The sequence below is a fragment of the Galeopterus variegatus genome, unplaced genomic scaffold (genome assembly GCF_000696425.1).
Source record: "Galeopterus variegatus unplaced genomic scaffold, G_variegatus-3.0.2 Scaffold3622, whole genome shotgun sequence".
Taxonomy (NCBI): Eukaryota; Metazoa; Chordata; class Mammalia; order Dermoptera; family Cynocephalidae; genus Galeopterus; species Galeopterus variegatus.
This window is the reverse complement of record NW_007729733.1, coordinates 34,375-44,430: the sequence shown is the minus strand read 5'-3', so window position 1 is coordinate 44,430 and position 10,056 is coordinate 34,375. Positions and strand designations below refer to the sequence as shown.

At 44.1% G+C, this 10,056-nt stretch overlaps 1 protein-coding gene across 1 annotated transcript in view; it reads left to right on the top strand.

Annotated features, from left to right (window-relative positions):
- Positions 1 to 1,090: 1,090 nt before the first annotated feature.
- LOC103601185 (urea transporter 2) overlaps positions 1,091 to 10,056 on the top strand; it is a 16,404-nt gene continuing 7,438 nt past the window's right edge. Inside the window, exons 1-7 of the mRNA XM_008585566.1 lie at positions 1,091 to 1,167; positions 2,127 to 2,286; positions 2,939 to 3,128; positions 3,450 to 3,578; positions 4,405 to 4,597; positions 7,254 to 7,401; positions 8,027 to 8,161. Coding sequence (XP_008583788.1) covers positions 2,139 to 2,286; positions 2,939 to 3,128; positions 3,450 to 3,578; positions 4,405 to 4,597; positions 7,254 to 7,401; positions 8,027 to 8,161 — 943 coding nt within the window. The 5' untranslated portion in view covers positions 1,091 to 1,167; positions 2,127 to 2,138. The remainder of the gene's footprint in view (positions 1,168 to 2,126; positions 2,287 to 2,938; positions 3,129 to 3,449; positions 3,579 to 4,404; positions 4,598 to 7,253; positions 7,402 to 8,026; positions 8,162 to 10,056) is intronic.

Sequence of the window (10,056 nt, the reverse complement as noted above, 5' to 3'; positions counted from 1 at the left end):
TTCCCCACCACATTGGTATTTTCAGTCCCTTGTCCTTCAAAAGTGGGAACACAGTGCCTTTGATGCATCCCTTCTAGTGCTTTGACACCCCCAAAACTCATGAATGCAGAATGAGAACAGCCCATTCAGTCTGAAAATACAGGGCAGTCAGGGCCCAGCCTGCCATTCTCATACTTGACCACGGGAGGGAGCCAGAGCATCAGGACCGAAACGTCTTTCAAAGGATGCATAAAACCCTATGAAATTGGTCATCTTTAAAAATAAATGATCCATAATAATGAAAATATGTTTAGAGACGCATTACAAGAGTTTTCTAGAATGACAAGAACATACCAAAAGCTATTTCAAGTGACTACGTGGATATCACTTGTCCTAATCCAACCAGCAGTTGCTACTGAAATGCCTAAAATTCAGAGATAAACATCAACAACAAGAAAAGGGCCGCCCATGGCTCACTTGGGAGAGCGTGGTGCTGACAACACCAAGTCAAGGGTTAAGATCTCCTACTGGTCACCTTTAAAAAAAAAAAGAATGAAAGACCGAGAATACAGCCTGAGCTCATGCAGCTGGAGAGAGTCATAGCCAAATTCAAACATAGATCTTGCATGGCTCAGGCAGCTTAATACTTTATGAGGCAGGAGCGAAGGTCTTCAACCACAACCAAGTTCCTTTTTTTGTACATCTATGAGTTCTCCACGTGGTACAGGAGAAAGAGCCCTGGATTCAGGGATCATGAGCAAGCCACTGTCTCTCCGGGATGCTATTTACTCATCTAAAAAATACAGGGATTTAGCTAAATCAGGGCTTCTCAGTAAAAGTCAGTGTAGTCTCTGAACTCCATAAATTCCTTGTAAAATGTCCTGTTTACATGAAGGTGTACATTTTTCCCCAAGATGGTCCAAATGGGTCCGTGACCGGTAAAAGAAAAAGGGAATTTTCCAGCTGCAAAAAACCATGGTTCTGTGCTTCCTCAAGCAGAATAAGAAATACTTAATATTCTAACTCTAACCTTGCCAGAAATTAACTGCTCAGGTGCCAGAATGGAGTCATTCTGACTGATGGTGCTCTTTCTTTCCAATTCCAGTGTTTGGAAAAGGCGAATATCAGGAGAGACAAACCAAGAACCCATTTCCCTATCGATACCAGAAGCCGACGGTCGAGCTGCTGGTGAGTTTTGAGTGTCCATGTCAAGGACAGCACCCTGCAGTCACAAAGCCTACAGCAGATTAGGGAGCTAAGATCTGTAAAAGATGTTCTCTGATTTAGACAAATTTTCTGGAATTCATATTTTCAGAAATGTAATTGCCAAGGATAAAAATGTCTATTTTTCATAGTCCACTTTGTAAACTTTCATATTTATTTTATTTGAATTATTTATTATCAGTCTTCCTCTAAATCCAGATTTCAAGCATTTAGGAAATAAGCTGGTGCCAATTTTCAAAAACAGAATCTTTACATGTTCAATTTGATAACTTTATGTTTATAAACATTGAATTTTAAAGACTAGACATGCTGGGGGAAAACAATTGCTTCTAGAAATAGTGTAGTAGAGTGAAAGTAGTAATTTTAAAAAAAAAAAAAAAAAACAACCTAAAGCTCTGTGGTTAAATTTCAATTCTACCCTTTGATGTTGACCTTGGCAAATGAGAACTTCCCATGCCTGAGTCCTTATCCACAGAGTGAGCATAAAGATGTCCTTTCATTGTACTTCGTGGTCAGACATGCTGGGGGAAAACAATTGCTTCTAGAAATAGTGTAGTAGAGTGAAAGTAGTAATTTTTTTTAAAAAAAAAACAACCTAAAGCTCTGTGGTTAAATTTCAATTCTACCCTTTGATCTTGACCCTGGCAAATGAGAACTTCCCATGCCTGAGTCCTTATCCACAGAGTGAGCATAAAGATGTCCTTTCATTGTACTTCATGGTCGCTGCACATATTAAGTGAGGTAACATGTCAAACAAAACAAAAAACAATTTTTAATCTACAGAAACAGGGAGATGATTAAGTAGTAATTTAACTAAATACCAAATAAAAATCTCAGTTTGGTCCCCAAGTGACCACAGTGTCACTTCTAAGTGTGAGCCACAGCACGTCGGACATTCTTGCCCATCTCTCGTCCCTGGGCAGGATCTGGACACCATGCAGGAGAGCTCCGAGATAACGGTGGAACCAAACACTTCCAGGACTGCCCGGATTCAGAGTTCCATGGTTGCTGCTGGGAAAAGCCTCAGCAAAGCCCTCAGCTACATCACGGGAGAGATGAAGGAGTGTGGAGAGGGGCTTAAAGGTAAAGGACCATGATGGCAGCCCCAACCCTGCAAATGTCATCTCCAGCTGTCCCCAGGAAACACATTGCCATGGGGGTTCCCTATAGACTAGTCTGAGTCTCGTTTCTGCAGTCTCTCAGAGAAGCTAGGAGTTTTGCTGTTATGACAGACATTCAATCTCTTGGGATATAAATACCAATACATGTAAGGTGTGAGCTCTCATTTTTGAACACAGCAGTCCTGCTCTCTCAATATCCCATCTGAACAGTGCAGATGGGAATTTTTAGCACTGGGATTCTAGAGCCAGCATTCTAGAAAAATGATCTCCGGATAGTTCATGGGAGAACTGTGTCTACTAGGCCAGTAGGTTCTCTTTAGCAATCTTCCCAGAGGTCGGGTCATGGGTTTAATGCCCTCTGTGCAGCAAGAGACTTTTCTTGAAAATTTATGCCACTATCAAGGGGGCACAGATAGCTCAGGGTACCTAATCCCACTGCTACAAAAACAACCTGAAGACAACACCTGGCTGGCAATGGTCTCAAGTTTTCTGGGCAATCAAATGCTCTCTTGGGTTTTGTTTACCTTCTGTGGCATGTGACAGCAGGTGGCTGTCTTGCCCAGGGCCATCCCACACTCAGCATTTGCTGATTTCCTGCCCTGGTCCCATTTCAGACAAATCCCCAGTGTTCCAGTTCCTCGACTGGGTCTTCCGGGGCATGTCTCAGGTGATGTTTGTGAACTACCCCCTCAGTGGTATCCTCATCATCCTCGGCCTCTTCATCCAGAACCCCTGGTGGGCCATCTCAGGCTGCCTGGGCACCATGGTGTCCACCTTGACAGCGCTCATCCTCAGCCAGGACAGGTGAGTCCCCGGAGGCCCAGGACCCCAGCATGAGGCCAAGAGGTTGATCCCTGATGGGACCATTCTACCCCTTCCCACTTCCAGCTCAGACACACTTCAAAATAAGGACACTGACAACTAAAAATGACTGTTCCCTGATTATCTGTTCATAGTGACTCATTGTCTAGAGAAATAGGAAGGGTTTCCCTCCCCAGTCCCAGAAATGCAGTCTGTTTGAAGGTGTGTGTCATCAGACCCAGGTGAGAAAAATCTGAGTCAGAGGGAAAATTTAAAAGGCCATGGAGAAGCCTCACTCGACCCGCCGTCCCCCTCTCCCGCCAGGTCAGCCATCGCGGCAGGACTTCACGGCTACAACGGGGTGCTGGTGGGGCTGCTGATGGCCGTGTTCTCAGACAAAGGTGACTATTACTGGTGGCTTCTGCTCCCCATCATCGTTATGTGCATGTCTTGGTAAGTTTGCTTCTGAGGTTGTGGGCTCAGATCCAGGACCGTCAACCTTCTTATCTGAACCCCGTGACTGCCTGTCTAAACGTGATTTTAAAGCAGCTTTTATGAATATGTGAGCATCAGAAACATCCACTGGAAGTAATTACTAGTGTTATACAGTGACAGCACCATGCTAGGTCTTCTATATACAGCATCTCATTAGCCACCATCATTTACTCGTCTTTTTTTAATATCTAAAGGGGTTTTTGTTCTCATCTTGCCAGAACACAGAGCAAGAAACTGTTTCTGGAAATCTCATTCCTCCTGCCCCCCTGGCTTTTCTTTATCCTTGAGACCCCTGACCAGACCAAGACAACTTCTTAGGGTAGGCTGAAGGCCCAGCCACAGGGCAGAGTCCACAGGATGCCAGGCCCCATTCCCTCCTTCACGTGCAGAAAATGCAGGGCACCAAGCCATGAGGCTAGTGTGCATGGTCAGTCAAAAAACATTTGGTAAATGAATGAAAGTGATTCCCTCCCCTCTGCTCCCCTAACCTGTCCTCTCTCCTCATGCATGGGGATGGAGCTATGTGACTCATCAAGAAAGTTCTGAGACTCCCTACCTTAAAACGTGTCCCAGAAAGCCCTCCCTCTGAAGCTGAGTCTGGGCATCCTGCCCTGGTATAAGGAGGCGGTCCAGGGAAAGACCTGCTCAGGGTAGTCAGGCTCAAGGAGGATGCCCAGTGGCTGCTGTCTCCAAAAAGGTGCAGGGAGCCCCCCACCGCTTCCCAGTCTAGTGTCAGGGCCAGGCAGCACTTTCTGATCAGCATCTCCTGTGCTTCTGCCATCAGCCCCATCCTCTCCAGTGCCCTGGGGACTGTCTTCAGCAAGTGGGACCTCCCAGTCTTCACACTGCCCTTCAACATCGCTGTGACCCTGTACCTAGCGGCCACAGGCCACTACAATCTCTTCTTCCCCACGACACTGCTGCAGCCTGCATCCTCCGTGCCCAACATCACCTGGTCAGAGGTCCAAGTGCCCTTGGTAGGTACCACGGGAGGAGGAGGGGTAGTGTCTGTCCAAACCTGTCTTAAAGTGGCATTTACTTATTTTGCACATCAGAAACATCTGTGATTAATAATTATTAACAACTATACAGTACAAGGCATTCTACATGCATATCTCATGAGCTACCGTCCTTTCCTCTTTCTAAGAGCTACAAGGGCTGTTTCTGGTCCCACGCAGAAGAGACTGGCTCAGGAAGAAACTGAGGGCAGATCAGAGATTCTCCCCAGGTTACACAGTGAATTAGTGAAGAGCAAAGTCAAGACTAGAACTCCAGCCTCCTGACTTGAGGCCTGGGTTGCTGTTGTTTTCCCCTTTTTTAAAAAAAAGGTTTTTAATGCTTTACTCTAGTTTTAATGCAGCGCATGCTGTGTATTGTCTTTCATTTAATCACACCAAATCATGAAAGACGTGCACATCATGCTCCCTCTATTGGCTTCAGAAGTCACTGTTCCAACCTCCAGAGTTTAATCCATTTGCTCTGAGGTTTGCTCAAATTGCAAAGCACAGGAGCTCCCGCATTAAGGAACATATATAACAGAGCTTTTAAAGTTTTTCTTGTTGTTGTTTTCGCACAAGTATTCTCTCTATAATGCTTACCACTGGGAGTCTTCCGAGATAATTAATAAGAAGCTACACTAAAAGCATTAAGTCAGCATGTGCCCGCAGCCTCTTTATCTCACCGGGCACATGTTCTCTGAAGCCCTGCTGCTTCTGTCCCACTAGAGCAGGGCCCCACAGTCTGGGGCTCACTCTGAAACTTCGTTATTAGCAATTTTTTGCCTAACCACAATGCCACTTGGGATTGCTGAAGGAACTTTCTTTCAGAATAAATTTCTCTCCGTGTTCCATTGTCACAACAGCATAATATAGTGGAAAGAGCCCTGCATTTGCACTAAGGAGCACCATTATTTAGGAAGAGAAATGCTTGTGTTAGCCCCATCCTCGCTAATTGTGTGTGTGTGTGTGTGCACCTTTGCGGGCCAGCAGCGAAAAACGGTGCTGTGTTGGCAGTTCAGTGCGTTAGTCTTCTCATTCAGGATTCTACCCAATCGATATCTTTTGGAGGTAAAATTGCTCTCATTGATGTGCTATGAGGAGATGGTGTTAGAAAATGCTAGTTTAATATATTTTGCATTCTCCATGCCGCATTTTCAATTGAAAAGATATTTCAGAATTTTATAGAAATGGAAAAACTAACTTCAGAATCCTATACAAACACTTTAGAACCCCAAAGTTCCAGGAAATACAAATTCAATTTGGGGTGCTCTCCAATAGGTGGAGAGGGGGAAGAAAAAAGAAATTTCTGCCCAATTGAATGGATTATGATATAATTCATATTTTTTAAACAATTATAATTACAGCCTTGAGTTTCTGGGAAATAAGTGGTGATTATCACAGAGAGGGTCTAAAACTCCCAACAATTTTTAGTCCCTGTGGGTTCCTCTGTTCTTTGGCCACTAGAGAGGCCCCCTGGAGGGTGTTAGGGACAAAACTGCGTAGCCCTGCCCACCACTGCCTCTGTATAAACCTCTCTCGCCTCTCCCCTTTCCCCTGCGTGGCAAGGACAGAGCCTCCACTCTGTTCTCTTTCCTGGGGTAATGGGAGACTGAACCAAATGGTTACCTGCTAGGCCCATCCTGTTGTCTCCAAACACTCCCACTGTGGTTTGAAAGTTTGGCCCAAGGCCCCTGAATTACAGGATCTCCTTTCTCTGACACTCTGCAGAACAGAGTCTTCCAAGAGCACTAGGAGCTGAGAGAAGAACCACCTGGCCATAACATGTACACAAAGTCGCCCCAGGACTCCATTTCTTCTCAGCTCACTGCCCAAGGGGTGAGACCAACTCCAGCGCATCCCAACGTGGCCCAGAGCCTCCTCCCTTAAGCCCTTCCCTACCTCAAGGGCCTTTGGCCAAACTCTCCAAAACACAGGACCCTGTCCTAGTAGCTGGGGAAGCCCTCATCCCCAGGATCCTTTTCCCAAACTCCAGGGCCCATGTGCAAGTGCCCACAAGGCTTCAGTCTTCTCCAAATGCTTTTTCATTCACACACTGGCCCCCGAGATACATGGAGGACTGAGATAAGCAGGTGCCCTGGGGTTTACCAAGCCAAAGAGCAGATGCAGGACAATACCAGCTTCTCGGGGCCCCTTCTGTGGATACTAGCCCAACTGCTCACCCAGACAGGTCTAAAGTGACCACACCCCCAGCACATTCAAGGAAGCACAAAGAACCATTTCTCAGTGTAATATTTAGCCTTATCATCATCTTTTTAGCTTTAAAAAAAAATTACAAGAAGCTTTTTAAACCCCAACTTTGATCAGACATATATTACTTTTTTAATGAATAATACCCTAATTTGAAAAGTTTTCAGTTTCTCTTCACTGGGGGATGAATGCCTTATACTCATGTTTCTAAAGAAAACTCAGCATCCCAACCCCTTGGTGTAAGAACTCAAGATTAAGATAATATAGCCTCTGTTCCTTCTACAGTGAACCTATTTGGATAGGAATATCTTGGAAACTTGTTGGAAAATGTTAGCGTGGAGGGTTTAGTGCCGAATTTTTTTTGCATCCAAGGCTCAAGTTCTCTCTTTTGCCTCCAAAATAAGCATGTGATCTCTCGTACCTACAGCTTTTGAGAGCCATCCCTGTTGGAATTGGCCAAGTGTATGGCTGCGATAACCCCTGGACTGGAGGAATTTTCCTTGTAGCTCTGTTCGTTTCTTCACCTCTTGTCTGCTTGCATGCAGCAATTGGATCCACCACGGGGATGTTAGCAGGTCTGTGTCATCCCTTCCCCTTGTTAATGGGCTGTAAAGATGTTCAAGTCTGGGGCCAGCTCCACAGAAAATGGTGACATGTCTCACCTGCTGATTCTCTCCTTCCATTATATCATGTTTGTCCACTTTTGGTGCTAGTACCCTCATGTTCCCTTGAGCAAAAGCTGCTGTCAAGAAAGGCTTTGGTGTTAGTCATTTACACCTTAGTATAAATTTAAACTTCGGGAGAGGTTTCTTCCAGGCATACTTATATTTTAAACCTTACCTGCAATAACAGTAAAAAAGATTTGTTCTCCATGAGAGAATATTAAGATACAAATGAAGGAGAGGTCCTTTCCTGGCAGGGGAAGGACATTCTCTGGATTGCTTACATCAGACTTCAGCATCCTTACTCAAAGGGTCTTTTCAACCCTACCAGTTTAACAAGTAGCATTCATGTGACTCTATGGTCATTTGTTTCCTTTACATGCTTTTTCACTGAATACAATTAGAAGTCCTTTTTTTAAATATAAATACTTAAGAGGATAACCGGTTCTGGGCTCAGAGGACTGTGGTAGATTTCAGAGTGGGCAGGTGAGCCCCATGAGACCCCAAACTTATCAGAGACACCTGGCCTCTCTTGCAGCGCTCACTCTCGCAACGCCCTTTGACTCCATCTACTTCGGCCTGTGCGGCTTCAACAGCACCCTCGCGTGCATAGCCGTGGGAGGCATGTTCTACGTCATCACCTGGCAGACGCACCTCCTCGCCATCGCCTGCGGTAGGTACCACCCACAAAAGCCCCTTTTGGCCTCAAATGATGTTGCATCCATCCCCGCAGAGAAAACCACCCTGCAGAGATTCTGCTACTTCCCCAAAGATAAATGGGAGGAATTGCTTGCTTTACAAAAGGGTTTTTATTTAAACTGTTTTCAGTGGTGTAGTGGTTACTACATTAAAAAATATTTTCACTGAATACACAGTGTTCAGCCATATGAAGACAGATTTTTCTAGGTCAAGGTTGTTTGGTGGTTGTTCACGGTCTGTCTCCTATGATTGCTATTTTCCTGGCTGGTGATTGCAACTAACTGACAGTGCCACTCTTATGTAGGTTAATCCTTTTATATGAACTCAGATGATTTACATCACATAGCAAGTGGCATTAAGCATCCAAACATTGACCATAGGCCCTTCCAACGATCCCTCTTGGTTGCATATTTGTCCAGAGTTCCAGGAAATTAGATCAACTACAACAATTTGGTATATTTATATATCCTTACCCTTGAACATCCTTTATTTCTTGATGTTATATGAATGGAAAGCAAATAAAACTTTTTTTGACCAAGACATTTAAAACAGGTTTCATTACAGCACACCACAGACTCTGTAAACATTATTTTTAAAAATAAGTTTATATAGATGGCATAGTAGTTTGCATTTTTTAAAATAAGTTTATAATAAAAAAAATTCCCAAATATTCTTGGGCTAAAGAAAATGTTCTGGAACAGATATAACTTTATATTTGTTTTCTATTAAGAAAACTATTAAGATAGTTTGTAGATATATTTTCTTTTGCATTTTATGACAGTCACTGCAAAGATGGAGAAAAATTCTGAACTAGATGTGAAGGTTAATGCTGCTTTCTTTTCCTTTCCTCTTTTTTAGAATTATTTTCTGCTACCTCAAAAATCTCAACCTAAGGCCAGCACATTGTAGTTACTTAAGAAATAATAGTTGTCATATTGACCGAATAAAAGGTAGCCATTCACCCAGCACCTACCACAAAGAAGGCTCTTTAAATACCTCATGTCTATCCTTAATGCCAACTCTTCAAGGTTGTTATTATCATTCCAGAAAAATTGGGTAAAAAATCAGGGCTGGGACTAGAGAGAGACAAGTGAGGGAACCAAGATGCAAAATTTAAGGAGGTGCTCACTCTCAGCGACCTGCAGGCAATGATCCTCACATAGCTCCATGACCATGAGAGTGAGGGTCCCCTTAAATTTTTCACCCCAGGTGCCACACTCATCTTCTCCTACTACCAACCCTGTCAAAGAGGATAAGAGGCTCAGCCATGTATTAAAGCCAAGGCTGGGATATGAACTTCCTCACTCCAAACTCATGTTCTTAACTCCCCACCCTCTTTCCCACCATGGCTCCTTCTCTATGTCCCAGATGCCTCTGATAAATCGAGGAACACTCATGGTTTCCAGGAAAACTGAGTTGCATCACCTCCAAAGAACTGCAGATGGGCCCAGTGACCCCAAGGAACATGAGAAGACTTTAAAGTGAAGGAATTTAAGGTCCCCATAGCTGAATCCTTGAACTTGTAAACAGACCACACAATAGTAATATCTGATGTTGATTGGTTTTTATGAAAATACTTTACAAACATCAGCCCATCAGATCCTTGTAAGAAGCTGGATACTCTATTTCCATTTTGTAGCCGTGGTGCCTGTGGCTCAGGGAGGTTGAGAGGGCTTGCCCATGGGGAGAGGTGGAGTCAAACTTCCTTCTACAAGTTAGAGAAAGATCTGGAAGCATCCAGTGATGTACTTTCAGGCCAAAAATGGGAAATCAGGCTATTTTTTATGGGTTTAATAAGCAGAAGATTTTAAGCTGAGGCTATCCCAGAAAATCTGGAACATGTGGTCAGCTTACTTGAGTGTTAAAAGG